Genomic DNA, 16,427 nt, shown 5'->3' on the forward strand with positions numbered 1-16,427 from the left:
GTTCCTCTAATCTAGCTCTGTGTTTCCACCTACTGTTCTACAATGTGAGTTCTATATCCGCGGAAGCCCCTGATAAATCAAAATAAAAAGTAATAATAGTATATTTTTATTTCACAAAATGAGTTAACTAGGCCTTTATTACTCCTGCATGAGCAGAGAAAAATACTCCTCAGTTAAAGTCCCGCAATTAGAGCAACAAAGCTAATATTTGTGTAAATTGTAATCTGTTGGTGTCACTGAATAGGCTGATACCCAATTTCATGGACCCAAGATCCATAGGTAAGGCTGTACATTGCAATATAAATGTCCAATACATACAATTGGCTGAATAGTGAGGGGATCTCCGAAATGTAAAGTTCTGTAATAAGAGCTAAGACGCTAGTATTTGTGTAAACTATTTAAGCAATGTAATCTGTAGGTGTCACTGAGTAGGCTGATACCCCATTTCATGGACCCAAGATCCATGGGTAAGGCTGTACATTGCAATTTAAGTATGCCTCCTATGCAATTCTGAAGTCTATATACATCCACAGTGCGAGTTCAACTGAATTTTATGTTTTGTGTTAAATTGTCTTTTGTAAATGTTTATACCAACATCATAAAACAAACTTGTTTACCATTATCTAGTCCAATTGTGGCATAATTCTACTATTTTCATCCTTTGGCATCAGTTTCAATGGGGGACTTTTATTTTGAAGGCAAACAGGCATTTTCACTTTTGTTGCTAGTGCTGTTGTTCATGACACACACTCGAAGTCACATCAGCTCTAGAGGGGCAAAGCATAGACACAAGACTTGGCAAAGACCCTTCGGGATAGGATATGCTGCACAGCGCCCTCTTGTGTGGGGAGAGTAGTTGAATGAAAAGTGCCTCCTTCCTCCTGCATCCAGCAATCATTGATTAGATTGGACAAGTAAATGCAAGGGCACCATCACATGGCTTTTACCTTTCCAATTATTTATAATCAACGAGGAAGGAATGATGCACTTTTAAAGAATTCAAACAGGGATTTCATTTGTGGGTGGTCCTGTCCAGAAAGAACAAGTAGAACCCATTGGGTGGAGCCCTAACCCATATGGCACATTGTACAGGTAAGCAATAAGGCAAAAAAATCTAGGAAGTAAAACAATTAAAGAACATGGACACTTTAGGTGAGGTGCTGACTAACAGAAGATAATCTATTCAAATACAAAACAAGTTGATAGTAATCTCTACTTGCTGTGGATCCACTCTACATGTCAAATCAATCCTATGTTATTTGTCACATGCTTCATAAACAACAGGTGTAGACTCACAGGGCCTTTTCCAACAATGCAGAGTTAAAGATAAAGGAGTAGAGACATGAGGAATACATTTACAGTGAATAACAGATAACAGTTGATTGTTCCTGCAGAGTAAATACAGAATAACTGAGGTAATCAGGCACTTTATTTCCATTACATCGCTATTCTAACATTACTGTACTGATTTATTAGGAATGCACATTATTCAGGGCCTCATCAAAATACAGACTAGTGAACAGTGGTAATAATAATAAATATAGGCCATTTAGCAGACGCTTTTATCCAAATCGAGAATCGAACCCACTATCAATTGCGTTGCAAGCGCCATACAAAATTGTGCAAGTTGAAGAAAGTGTTCCACACATAAATAATATCATCAGACAGAGACAAACTGTTAATTCATCAAATACTTAAAAACAGAGCAGAGAAACTTGAAATAAACTGAATTCAACGTCTATTCTACGTTGGTTCAACCAGTGTCCAGTGGGAAGTGTTCTTCGCTCAATAAATAGCTTGGGACATCTGCATACCATCTACATGACATCTGCAATTTGTTCCTTATACACCCTAGACATCTTTCCATTGAGATGCAACAGGTACGTAATACAACAAGTGGAATGCCATACATCCAAATGGCCAAGCTCTGGAGATCATCGTCAAGATATTTAATCTCATGTTGTTCATTCAATAAGATCCTACAAAACGGGGGGACAACAGAGGGAAGCTGTCAATATTTTCCACATTACGTCTTGTAAATGGATCATCGTTCATTTAAAACAATTGACGGGCCAACATGACCATAACGCTGCCCTTAAATGCACAAGTTCACACACATTTAGCCTTTTGCTATGCACACAAAATGTCCTAAAAATCCTGAGTGCCTTTAGCCACCATGCTAAAGCTAATAACACTCACATCATCTGAATCCACTGGGAAGACTGATGTTCCGTTGCTACTGGCGACACTCTCTGGGTCGGCGGCAATGGAGCAGTCGTCGTCCTGAAGCTGCAGTACAGAGAAGCGATACGTTGGTGCCCTGTAGGGGGCGGAGCAGAGCCACAAGGCATGTCAATATTTAGGACCAGAACGGAAACAGGCATTTTAATGTGCACTTGTACCTGAGCAGTGTGTGTCTGTGTGTGTGTGTGTGTGTGTGTGTGTGTGTGTACTTGCATGCTCGTGCGCATAAATGTGTACCAGGCTCACCTATTTCCATAGCCCATTTTCCTTACAGTATAGACAGCAGCGGCAACAGCCACCAGAGTGACAATCCCTGATCCAACACAAACTACGATCAACAGCATCTTCTCTCTCTGAAATACAGACATAGCATTATCATATTTCTGGTCATAATATTCTAAACGCTATAAACCTTTATCATGTGACGCAATGCATCATCTAATATGTGGGGCTGTATTTTCTGATGCGGAAGTACCCAGAGGGTGTGTAGGCTTTTTGTGTCAGCGGTGTGCTGACACAACTGATTCAACTCATCAACCAGTTATCAAGCCATTGATTGATTGAATCAGGTGTGTTAGTAGTGGGCTGGAACAAAACCCAGCTCACAATGTGTGTCTCCCGAGAATGAAGAACACTGTTACATTATGCCCAGGTAAGTCATACCTTTCACACCGTGAGCAATAACCCAAGCACACACACACTCAAAGGAGACCCACACAAGAACTCGCAGATGTACATGCACAGGTCACACTCACCGGGGTTTCAGAATATGGGCTGGCAGTGGGGGGCTGACTGGAGTTCCCACAATGCCTGTTAACTGTCTCCTTTATGCGCAGGGGAGTGAAACCTCCCTCACACTTATCACTGGGAACCTTACGGTACCTACACATGGAGACCACATGGTGAACTGTGTGTGTGTGTGTTTGGTTTGACTATCTTTGTGGGGACCACATTTCGCCGGTCCCAACAAGGAAAAAGGTTATTTTAGGCTTAGGGGTTAAGTTTAGGGTTAGGGATACTATTAGGGTTAGGGGTTAGGAGTTAAGGTTAGGGGTTATGGTTAGGGTTAGGGTTAGAGTAAGGGTTAGGGTCAGGGTCAGGAAAAATAGGATTTTCAATGGGAATCAATTGTTTGGTGCCCACAAGGATAATAAAACAAATGTGTGTGTGTCATAATTACCCCGATGTCCTAAGCTCCTCCTCCTCTCCATTTAGACACACCTCCAGGCCGTGGTCTGCAGTGTCCAGTTGTCTCATACACTCTGAGCTGTTCTCATGACGATAGTAACCATAGTCACTGTTGGAATGAGAGACATGTTAGGCCATTTCAACCACAGACACAGCATATGCCTTGTGGTAATGTTATGTTTGGGTCTGCGTTGACTCTGCCTTTGCCTCAAAGGCACAATTAGAGAAAAAAATGTTTTTTTACTAGAAATTAAGTAACAGATTGTGCCTTTAAATGGACAACTTTCAACTTCTGGTCTCCTGTATCTGAATGTATCCCTGACTAGAGGGAGAGAATGAAAACCAGGGTTGAGTTTATTAGGGCACAACAAAGCATTTTTTTTTCAACAGACAATAAAAACGAGTGTTTCCTAAGTTCAGGTAGTTCCTTTCTGTTTCAGTTTGTTTTCTTCTGGTTACTACTGAATACGACCCAGTAGTGTTACGGTCCTCCAGGACCATAACTGAATAGCCTTGTCAGTTTAGACTGGACCCCTGACAGTGTTTCTTACCATTGGTAGTCCTCTCTGGTGCAGGGGCAGGGGCTTTTCTGCCTGCTCACCACGTAGTCCCGTCCATTCCTGCAGACGGACAGCTTCCTCAGCCTCCTGAAGGTCTCCTTGTAGCCCAAGACACACCCCTCTGTGGCCAAGTCCCCGCCCCCTGTGGCATGGGCCAACCACTGAACATAGTCCTGGTTACCACCTATAGGAAACCAACGTTAACCAATAGAGAGACACTATTGAGACTTGCCAATTTTAGTATATATTTATCGATATCAGCATGTTCAATTCCTTTCCTAGTGACCCACAGGGGTGCACACCAAAGGTGGCTTGTGGAAGGATCTATAGGCGGGCAAACTCATAGTAATGGCTGGAATGGAATCAATGGAATGGTATCAAACACATCAAACATATGGAAACCACACTTTGGGTATTCTCATAATAGAAAGCTAGCTACTGTTTCATTCCTTGTGAAATGTATGTTGTTGGTTTAATGATTATGATCCTTGGTGATATTATATTTGACAACAAACAAATGACTCACTGGGGGAATCTCAATCATCTTTCCTTGATTCCTCGTGACCACTCTCCTTCACCTCCTTCTCAAAAAGCATTGGAGTAGAAGATCCAAGGTTCCTCGTCTCAGACATTCTCCTCCACTGAGTTTTGACAAGGAGACGAGTAGTCACAGGACACAAAGAATCAAGAAAATACAATTGAGATTCACCCACACTCTCTGGTGAGGAGACTCTGGAAGTCAATGGTGACCACCACCCACATGGGCTGGTGGTCGTCCTCGGGCCGGTAGCCCCACACACTGATGTTCATGGTCTTGGTGCCCGGCTCGGATGTCAGGCCAGCGAAGAAGATGGGCTGCTCTGTAAAGTTGTACACCTTCCAACACTGGCCCTCATCTGTGGAGAACCTGGGGTGATGCACAATGACATACGGGGTCGTTTTCAGTAGTGCACAGAGTCACAAAACGCTTTGCAACGGAAAACTAAAACGAGCCTTTCTATTGGACAAAGTTAAGGTTGATTTATTTCGTTTGGTGCCTAATGAATACGGACCTGTATAAACATCTGAATGTGAACGTGCAAGCACACACACACACGCATGAAGTACACAGGATTAAAACACACACATACAGAGTTACCGGATAGTGGACTGCTTATAGACACATTCACAACTTCATAGGGAGAGAAGAGCGGATAGACACACACACACACACTCCATAGTCAAACACAGACACAGACACACACAGACACACACACAGACACACACACAGACACAGACACACACACACACACACACACACAAAACACTCAGAGGATGTCGCTTGGGTGGGGGTGCGAATAAAAAGCATCTTTCTTACACCCAATCTTTCTACATGCCACGACTGTGTGTGTGTGCGTGCGTGTGGTGTTCAGTACTTGATGGTGTTGATTTGGCCGTCCATGGGGTGGGCCTCCACAGCCACGACGAGTCCCCCAGCATCCAGGATGCTGTAGTGATGAGGGCCCCTCAGGGAACCCCTCCACTTGTACCCCCCGTCCTCTGACACGTACACGTCAGGCCGTGTTGACGAGATGGAGTCCCCCACACTGCCTGACCGGTCAAAGGGCAGAGGTCATAGAAAGGTCACACACATTCTGGGACAGCTAGAGGGTGGGGGATGTGTCCGAAAGCATATTCTATCTGTCAGTCATCCGGTCCCAAATTTCTTCCTACCCCTCCGTTTAGCCCTAACCCTCCAATGTTTTCTGACCTGAAGGGCCTGGATAGAGATAACCAGTGTAGTGGAGAAGCTTTCACCATACTGATCTCACATTACTGATCTGCAAACATTAAATGGTAAGGGAACGAATGGGGACCGGGCATATATAGTGCACTATATATGGGATCAGCTATTTGTAGTCATGACCGAATTATTAGGGGGGGGGGGGAGAATTTACTGTGTAGTCTATTCAAGATTCCCTACAATGCTAAATGTATTGCACAACATCCTGTACACTACGGTAATACAGAAGTTTCACAATGCAACATGTCTTTGATATGTATGATTGACAGTTTGGTTACCGTGGGCGATGACAAGGCCAACGGCAGTGGGGTCAGAGAGAGGCAGCATGGGAGTGATGCCATTGTAGCGACTGTATTCACCGTGGATGTGCAAGTTACACTGTCACAAACACACCACACACACGCACGCACGCACACACACACACACACACACACACACACACACACACACACACACACATACGCACGCACGCACGCACACACACACAAACACACCACACACACGCACACACGCACACACACACACACACACACACACACAAGAATCCAGTGTTCACAATCACATAATAAGCATCAACATACTCTACTTGAGACACTTAATTGTCAGAGGAGGGAATTAAGTTAGTTCTCACATCATTTCTTGAATCCTCACCACACTCAACATTCTGGGGCTTGTTGAGGAGTGTCCACTCTCCCCCTCGGTTAAATGAAATGACTGTCCGAATGCGGCCGTCTGCCAAAAACAATACCCGGGAAAAAACGTTTTAGTTTGCATTAGTAATTGTCATATTTCTGCCACCAGAAAATACTTGCATTCACACTTTTATCAGCCAGTTGAAACCCCCCCTATAAACTACATGCATTTTATATTGGACAAGTTCAGGTATCAATCAACGAAATGTATTTACAAAGCCCTTTTAACATTGGCAGTTGTCACTAAGTGCTTAAACAGAAACCAGGCCTAAAATCCCAAACAGCAAGCCATGCAGATGTAGAAGCACGGTGACTTGGAAAAACTCCCTAGAAAGGCCAGAACCATTTGAAGAAACCTAGAGAGGAAGCAGGCTCTGAGGGGTGTCCAGTCCTCTTCTGGCTGTGACGGGTGTAGATTATAAGAGTCCCTCCCCGTTTCGGACTGTTAATGTTCCTAAAGAATACGACCCAGATTGTGTTGATGCGTAGTTGCGTACCCTCCTCCAGTATGTTGGTGAGGTAAACTCCTCTCATGGAGGTGACGTTGGTGAAGTCGCTCTTCCCTTCCCCACCAAACAGGTGGCGCTCTAGAGACTTAGAGTACAGGATGCCCCGGTCATCTGATGTGTACACCGTCCCAAAGTAGCTTTCCTCTGGAGGATAGAAGACAGCAGAGTATGGTACAATAGAATAGAAAGTCAATAGAATCAAACAGTTTAATATAGAAGGAATAGTCATTTATAATCTACTCTATCCCGACCCCATGAGACAACACACACACGGATGGAAGAAATACAGTGTCTTCTGTAGGCTTGGGAACAAACCCAACTGTGCTGACACAGCCCACTATGAGTCGGCGTGGCAATAAGGGGCCGTAAACATCAATACATGGTGTCAAGAACCCTCCTGACATCAAAGATGTAGAAACAACTTACGTCAGCACTTAGTGGTAAATAGTATGCATATGACCTTCTGGCCTTAAAATCCTTTTCTACCATGTGTTGCTGTGTGTGTGTGTGTGTGTGTGTGTGTGTGTGTGTGTGTGTGTGTGTACCCTGATGCTCAGAGCTGTGTCTGCTGTTATCCTAGCCTATCAATGTGTCTATCTACCTCTAACCTTCCCCCACTCAGATAAAACCCCTCCTTCTTATCTCCTCCATTCAACTGAATGGCACAAACGCCTCGGCCCTCCACCCATAGACACCTACTGTATGCACTGACACAGAAGACACACACAGACACACACACAGCCTGTATGATCGGATGATTTGTCAGCAATACTGAGAACTTGTGAAACCAGTTGTTCCTCTTTCTCTCTAACAAACTCAAGCTTTTCCATTGCAGCAAGCAGGGTAGTAGAACTGATACAGACATATCAGGATTAGTAGAACTGAGACAGACATATCAGGATTAGAGTTAGTAGGACTGAGACAGACATATCAGGGTTAGTAGAACTGAGACAGACATATCAGGGTTAGTAGAACTGAGACAGACATATCAGGATTAGAGTTAGTAGAACTGAGACAGACATATCAGGGTTAGAGTTAGTAGGACTGAGACAGACATATCAGAGTTAGTAGGACTGAGACAGACATATCAGGGTCAGAGTTAGTAGAACTGAGACAGACATATCAGGGTTAGAGTTAGTAGGACTGAGACAGACATATCAGGGTTAGTGATAGTAGAACTGAGACAGACATATCAGGGTTAGAGTTAGTAGGACTGAGACAGACATATCAGAGTTAGTAGGACTGAGACAGACATATCAGGATTAGTAGAACTGAGACAGACATATCAGAGTTAGTAGGACTGAGACAGACATATCAGGGTCAGAGTTAGTAGAACTGAGACAGACATATCAGGGTTAGAGTTAGTAGGACTGAGACAGACATATCAGGGTTAGAGATAGTAGAACTGAGACAGACATATCAGGGTTAGAGTTAGTAGGACTGAGACAGACATATCAGGGTTAGAGTTAGTAGGACTGAGACAGACATATCAGGGTTAGAGTTAGTAGAACTGAGACAGACATATCAGGGTTAGAGTTAGTAGAACTGAGACAGACATATCAGGGTTAGAGTTAGTAGAACGGAGACAGACATATCAGAGTTAGAGTTAGTAGAACTGAGACAGACATATCAGAGTTAGTAGGACTGAGACAGACATATCAGAGTTAGTAGGACTGAGACAGACATATCAGGGTTAGTAGAACTGAGACAGACATATCAGGGTTAGAGTTAGTAGGACTGAGACAGACATATCAGGGTTAGAGTTAGTAGAACTGAGACAGACATATCAGGGTTAGAGTTAGTAGGACTGAGACAGACATATCAGGGTTAGAGTTAGTAGGACTGAGACAAACATATCAGAGTTAGAGTTAGTAGGACTGAAACAGACATATCAGAATTAGTAGGACTGAGACAGACATATCAGGGTTAGAGTTAGTAGAACTGAGACAGACATATCAGGGTTAGAGTTAGTAGAACTGAGACAGACATATCAGGGATAGAGTTAGTAGGACTGAGACAGACATATCAGGGTTAGAGTTAGTAGGACTGAGACAAACATATCAGAGTTAGAGTTAGTAGAACTGAGACAGACATATCAGGGTTAGTAGGACTGAGACAGACATATCAGGGTTAGAATTAGTAGAACTGAGACAGACATATCAGGGTTAGAGTTAGTAGGACTGAGACAGACATATCAGGGTTAGAGTTAGTAGAACTGAGACAGACATATCAGGGTTAGAGTTAGTAGAACTGAGACAGACATATCAGGGTTAGAGTTAGTAGAACTGAGACAGACATATCAGGGTTAGAGTTAGTAGAACTGAGACAGACATATCAGGGTTAGAGTTAGTAGAACTGAGACAGACATATCAAAGTTAGTAGGACTGAGACAGACATATCAGGGTTAGTAGAACTGAGACAGACATATCAGGGTTAGAGTTAGTAGGACTGAGACAGACATATCAGGGTTAGAGTTAGTAGAACTGAGACAGACATATTAGGGTTAGAGTTAGTAGAACTGAGACAGACATATCAGGGTTAGAGTTAGTAGGACTGAGACAGACATATCAGGGTTAGAGTTAGTAGGACTGAGACAGACATATCAGAGTTAGTAGGACTGAGACAGACATATCAGGGTTAGAGTTAGTAGAACTGAGACAGACATATCAGGGTTATAGTTAGTAGAACTGAGACAGACATATCAGGGTTAGAGTTAGTAGGACTGAGACAGACATATCAGGGTTAGAGTTAGTAGGACTGAGACAAACATATCAGAGTTAGAGTTAGTAGGACTGAGACAGACATATCAGGGTTATAGTTAGTAGAACTGAGACAGACATATCAGGGTTAGAGTTAGTAGGACTGAGACAGACATATCAGGGTTAGAGTTAGTAGGACTGAGACAAACATATCAGAGTTAGTAGGACTGAGACAGACATATCAGGATTAGTAGAACTGAGACAGACATATCAGGATTAGTAGAACTGAGACAGACATATCAGAGTTAGAGTTAGTAGAACTGAGACAGACATATCAGAGTTAGTAGGACTGAGACAGACATATCAGGGTTAGTAGAACTGAGACAGACATATCAGGGTTAGAGTTAGTAGAACTGAGACAGACATATCAGAGTTAGAGTTAGTAGGACTGAGACAGACATATCAGAGTTAGAGTTAGTAGGACTGAGACAGACATATCAGAGTTAGAGTTAGTAGAACTGAGACAGACATATCAGGGTTATAGTTAGTAGAACTGAGACAGACATATCAGGGTTAGAGTTAGTAGGACTGAGACAGACATATCAGGGTTAGAGTTAGTAGGACTGAGACAAACATATCAGAGTTAGAGTTAGTAGGACTGAGACAGACATATCACGGTTATAGTTAGTAGGACTGAGACAGACATATCAGGGTTAGAGTTAGTAGGACTGAGACAGACATATCAGAGTTAGTAGGACTGAGACAGACATATCAGGATTAGTAGAACTGAGACAGACATATCAGGATTAGTAGAACTGAGACAGACATATCAGAGTTAGAGTTAGTAGAACTGAGACAGACATATCAGAGTTAGTAGGACTGAGACAGACATATCAGGGTTAGTAGAACTGAGACAGACATATCAGGGTTAGAGTTAGTAGAACTGAGACAGACATATCGGAGTTAGAGTTAGTAGGACTGAGACAGACATATCAGAGTTAGAGTTAGTAGGACTGAGACAGACATATCAGGGTTAGTAGAACTGAGACAGACATATCAGGGTTAGTAGAACTGAGACAGACATATCAGGATTAGAGTTAGTAGGACTGAGACAGAAACATCAGGGTTAGTAGAACTGAGACAGACATATCAGGGTCAGAGTTAGTAGGACTGAGACAGACATATCAGGGTTAGAGTTAGTAGGACTGAGACAGACATATCAGTGTTAGAGTTAGTAGAACTGAGACAGACATATCAGGGTTAGTAGAACTGAGACAGACATATCAGGATTAGTAGAACTGAGACAGACATATCAGAGTTAGAGTTAGTAGAACTGAGACAGACATATCAGAGTTAGTAGGACTGAGACAGACATATCAGGGTTAGTAGAACTGAGACAGACATATCAGGGTTAGAGTTAGTAGGACTGAGACAGACATATCAGAGTTAGAGTTAGTAGGACTGAGACAGACATATCAGAGTTAGAGTTAGTAGGACTGAGACAAACATATCAGAGTTAGAGTTAGTAGGACTGAGACAGACATATCAGAGTTAGAGTTAGTAGGACTGAGACAGACATATCAGAGTTAGAGTTAGTAGGACTGAGACAGACATATCAGGGTTAGTAGAACTGAGACAGACATATCAGGGTTAGTAGAACTGAGACAGACATATCAGGATTAGAGTTAGTAGGACTGAGACAGACACATCAGGGTTAGTAGGACTGAGACAGACATATCAGGATTAGTAGAACTGAGACAGACATATCAGGATTAGTAGAACTGAGACAGACATATCAGAGTTAGAGTTAGTAGAACTGAGACAGACATATCAGAGTTAGTAGGACTGAGACAGACATATCAGGGTTAGTAGAACTGAGACAGACATATCAGGGTTAGAGTTAGTAGAACTGAGACAGACATATCGGAGTTAGAGTTAGTAGGACTGAGACAGACATATCAGAGTTAGAGTTAGTAGGACTGAGACAGACATATCAGGGTTAGTAGAACTGAGACAGACATATCAGGGTTAGTAGAACTGAGACAGACATATCAGGATTAGAGTTAGTAGGACTGAGACAGACACATCAGGGTTAGTAGAACTGAGACAGACATATCAGGGTCAGAGTTAGTAGGACTGAGACAGACATATCAGGGTTAGAGTTAGTAGGACTGAGACAGACATATCAGTGTTAGAGTTAGTAGAACTGAGACAGACATATCAGGGTTAGTAGAACTGAGACAGACATATCAGGATTAGTAGAACTGAGACAGACATATCAGAGTTAGAGTTAGTAGAACTGAGACAGACATATCAGAGTTAGTAGGACTGAGACAGACATATCAGGGTTAGTAGAACTGAGACAGACATATCAGGGTTAGAGTTAGTAGAACTGAGACAGACATATCGGAGTTAGAGTTAGTAGGACTGAGACAGACATATCAGAGTTAGAGTTAGTAGGACTGAGACAGACATATCAGAGTTAGAGTTAGTAGGACTGAGACAAACATATCAGAGTTAGAGTTAGTAGGACTGAGACAGACATATCAGAGTTAGAGTTAGTAGGACTGAGACAGACATATCAGAGTTAGAGTTAGTAGGACTGAGACAGACATATCAGGGTTAGTAGAACTGAGACAGACATATCAGGGTTAGTAGAACTGAGACAGACATATCAGGATTAGAGTTAGTAGGACTGAGACAGACACATCAGGGTTAGTAGAACTGAGACAGACATATCAGGGTCAGAGTTAGTAGGACTGAGACAGACATATCAGGGTTAGAGTTAGTAGGACTGAGACAGACATATCAGTGTTAGAGTTAGTAGAACTGAGACAGACATATCAGGGTTAATAGAACTGAGACAGGCATATCAGGATTAGTAGAACTGAGACAGACATATCAGAGTTAGAGTTAGTAGGACTGAGACAGACATATCAGGGTTAGTAGAACTGAGACAGACATATCAGGGTTAGTAGAACTGAGACAGGCATATCAGAGTTAGTAGGACTGAGACAGACATATCAGAGTTAGAGTTAGTAGGACTGAGACAGGCATATCAGGGTTAGTAGGAATGAGACAGACATATCAGAGTTTGAGTTATTAGGACTGAGACAGACATATCAGGGTTAGAGTTAGTAGGACTGAGACAGACATATCAGGGTTAGTAGGACTGAGACAGACATATCAGGGTTAGAGTTAGTGGGACTGAGACAGACATATCAGGGTTAGAGTTAGTAGGACTGAGACAGACATATCAGGGTTAGAGTTAGTAGGACTGAGACAGACATATCAGAGTTAGTAGGACTGAGACAGACATATCAGGGTTAGAGTTAGTAGAACTGAGACAGACATATCAGGGTTAGTAGAACTGAGACAGACATATCAGGGTTAGTAGGACTGAGACAGACATATCAGGGTTAGAGTTAGTGGGATTGAGACAGACATATCAGGGTTAGAGTTAGTAGGACTGAGACAGACATATCAGGGTTAGTAGGACTGAGACAGACATATCAGGGTTAGAGTTAGTAGAACTGAGACAGACATATTAGGGTTAGAGTTAGTAGGACTGAGACAGACATATCAGGGTTAGAGTTAGTAGGACTGACACAAACATATCAGAGTTAGAGTTAGTAGGACTGAGACAGACATATCAGAGTTAGTAGGACTGAGACAGACATATCAGGGTTAGTAGAACTGAGACAGACATATCAGGGTTAGAGTTAGTAGGACTTAGACAGACATATCAGGGTTAGAGTTAGTAGAACTGAGACAGACATATTAGGGTTAGAGTTAGTAGAACTGAGACAGACATATCAGGGTTAGAGTTAGTAGGACTGAGACAGACATATCAGGGTTAGAGTTAATAGGACTGAGACAAACATATCAGAGTTAGAGTTAGTAGGACTGAGACAGACATATCAGAGTTAGTAGGACTGAGACAGACATATCAGGGTTAGAGTTAGTAGAACTGAGACAGACATATCAGGGTTAGAGTTAGTAGAACTGAGACAGACATATCAGGGTTAGAGTTAGTAGGACTGAGACAGACATATCAGGGTTAGAGTTAGTAGGACTGAGACAAACATATCAGAGTTAGAGTTAGTAGGACTGAGACAGACATATCAGGGTTATAGTTAGTAGAACTGAGACAGACATATCAGGGTTAGAGTTAGTAGGACTGAGACAGACATATCAGGGTTAGAGTTAGTAGAACTGAGACAGACATATCAGAGTTAGAGTTAGTAGGACTGAGACAGACATATCAGGGTTAGAGTTAGTAGGACTGAGACAAACATATCAGAGTTAGAGTTAGTAGAACTGAGACAGGCATATCAGGGTTAGAGTTAGTAGAACTGAGACAGACATATCAGGGTTAGAGTTAGTAGGACTGAGACAGACATATCAGGGTTAGAGTTAGTAGGACTGAGACAAACATATCAGAGTTAGAGTTAGTAGAACTGAGACAGACATATCAGGGTTAGAGTTAGTAGGACTGAGACAGACATATCAGGGTTAGAGTTAGTAGGACTGAGACAGACATATCAGAGTTAGTAGGACTGAGACAGACATATCAGGATTAGTAGAACTGAGACAGACATATCAGGATTAGTAGAACTGAGACAGACATATCAGAGTTAGAGTTAGTAGGACTGAGACAGACATATCAGAGTTAGAGTTAGTAGAACTGAGACAGACATATCAGAGTTAGTAGGACTGAGACAGACATATCAGGGTTAGTAGAACTGAGACAGACATATCAGGGTTAGAGTTAGTAGAACTGAGACAGACATATCAGAGTTAGAGTTAGTAGGACTGAGACAGACATATCAGAGTTAGAGTTAGTAGGACTGAGACAGACATATCAGAGTTAGAGTTAGTAGGACTGAGACAAACATATCAGAGTTAGAGTTAGTAGGACTGAGACAGACATATCAGAGTTGGAGTTAGTAGGACTGAGACAGACATATCAGAGTTAGAGTTAGTAGGACTGAGACAGACATATCAGGGTTAGTAGAACTGAGACAGACATATCAGGGTTAGTAGAACTGAGACAGACATATCAGGGTTAGTAGAAATGAGACAGACATATTAGGATTAGAGTTAGTAGGACTGAGACAGACACATCAGGGTTAGTAGAACTGAGACAGACATATCAGGGTCAGAGTTAGTAGGACTGAGACAGACATATCAGGGTTAGAGTTAGTAGGACTGAGACAGACATATCAGTGTTAGAGTTAGTAGAACTGAGACAGACATATCAGGGTTAATAGAACTGAGACAGGCATATCAGGATTATTAGAACTGAGACAGACATATCAGAGTTAGAGTTAGTAGGACTGAGACAGACATATCAGGGTTAGTAGAACTGAGACAGACATATCAGGGTTAGTAGAACTGAGACAGGCATATCAGAGTTAGTAGGACTGAGACAGACATATCAGAGTTAGAGTTAGTAGGACTGAGACAGACATATCAGGGTTAGTAGGAATGAGACAGACATATCAGAGTTTGAGTTATTAGGACTGAGACAGACATATCAGGGTTAGAGTTAGTAGGACTGAGACAGACATATCAGGGTTAGTAGGACTGAGACAGACATATCAGGGTTAGAGTTAGTGGGACTGAGACAGACATATCAGGGTTAGAGTTAGTAGGACTGAGACAGACATATCAGGGTTAGAGTTAGTAGGACTGAGACAGACATATCAGGGTCAGAGTTAGTAGGACTGAGACAGACATATCAGGGTTAGAGTTAGTAGAACTGAGACAGACATATCAGGGTTAGTAGAACTGAGACAGACATATCAGGGTTAGTAGAACTGAGACAGACATATCAGGGTCAGAGTTAGTAGAACTGAGACAGACATATCAGGGTTAGAGTTAGTAGAACTGAGACAGACATATCAGGGTTAGCGTTAGTAGGACTGAGACAGGCATATCAGGGTTAGTAGAACTGAGACAGACATATCAGGGTTAGTAGAACTGAGACAGACATATCAGGGTTAATAGAACTGAGACAGACATATCAGGGTTAGAGTTAGTAGAACTGAGACAGACATATCAGGGTTATAGTTAGTAGAACTGAGACAGACATATCAGGGTTAGTAGAACTGAGACAGACATATCAGGGTTAGAGTTAGTAGGACTGAGACAGACATATCAGGGTTAGAGTTAGTAGGACTGAGACAGAGATATCAGAGTTAGTAGGACTGAGACAGACATACCAGGATTAGAGTTAGTAGATCTGAGACAGACATATCAGGGTAGTAGAACTGAGACAGACATACCAGGATTAGAGTTAGTAGAACTGAGACAGACATATCAGGGTTAGTAGAACTGAGACAGACATATCAGGGTTAGTAGAACTGAGACAGACATATCAGGATTAGAGTTAGTAGAACTGAGACAGACACATCAGGGTTAGAGTTAGTAGGACTGAGACAGACATGTCAGGGTTAGTAGAACTGAGACAGACATATCAGGGTTAGTAGAACTGAGACAGACATATCAGGGTTAGTAGAACTGAGACAGACATATCAGGGTTAGTAGAACTGAGACAGCCATAGATCTAGATGAGATAGATGTACAGTTTCAGACACGATCGCTGCTGAGCAAAATACATGAGTAAACTTTAATATTTAATCTAAAGACGGATCCATGTGGCTCATATGTCCTTTGTCTGTACTTGAAAAGCATGTGTGAGTGTGTGAGTTAGAATGTGTGAAAGAGAGAGAGGGAGAGAATGTGAG

The 16,427-nt window shown here is 42.3% G+C and overlaps 1 protein-coding gene across 1 annotated transcript in view; it reads right to left on the reverse strand.

The window, feature by feature from the left end:
* Positions 1 to 667: 667 nt before the first annotated feature.
* The window catches only part of LOC110490779 (sortilin), a 23,300-nt gene continuing 7,540 nt past the window's right edge, over positions 668 to 16,427 (reverse strand). The window contains exons 11-21 of the mRNA XM_036944947.2: positions 6,965 to 7,120; positions 6,407 to 6,507; positions 6,054 to 6,153; positions 5,408 to 5,582; positions 4,706 to 4,899; positions 3,984 to 4,176; positions 3,425 to 3,541; positions 3,000 to 3,126; positions 2,491 to 2,597; positions 2,200 to 2,320; positions 668 to 1,979 (exon numbers count right to left, since the gene is read on the reverse strand). Coding sequence (XP_036800842.2) covers positions 1,965 to 1,979; positions 2,200 to 2,320; positions 2,491 to 2,597; positions 3,000 to 3,126; positions 3,425 to 3,541; positions 3,984 to 4,176; positions 4,706 to 4,899; positions 5,408 to 5,582; positions 6,054 to 6,153; positions 6,407 to 6,507; positions 6,965 to 7,120 — 1,406 coding nt within the window. The 3' untranslated portion in view covers positions 668 to 1,964. The remainder of the gene's footprint in view (positions 1,980 to 2,199; positions 2,321 to 2,490; positions 2,598 to 2,999; positions 3,127 to 3,424; positions 3,542 to 3,983; positions 4,177 to 4,705; positions 4,900 to 5,407; positions 5,583 to 6,053; positions 6,154 to 6,406; positions 6,508 to 6,964; positions 7,121 to 16,427) is intronic.

This window comes from Oncorhynchus mykiss, chromosome 15 (assembly GCF_057628025.1).
Source record: "Oncorhynchus mykiss isolate SJ-2025 chromosome 15, ASM5762802v1, whole genome shotgun sequence".
In the NCBI taxonomy this organism is placed as follows: domain Eukaryota; kingdom Metazoa; phylum Chordata; class Actinopteri; order Salmoniformes; family Salmonidae; genus Oncorhynchus; species Oncorhynchus mykiss.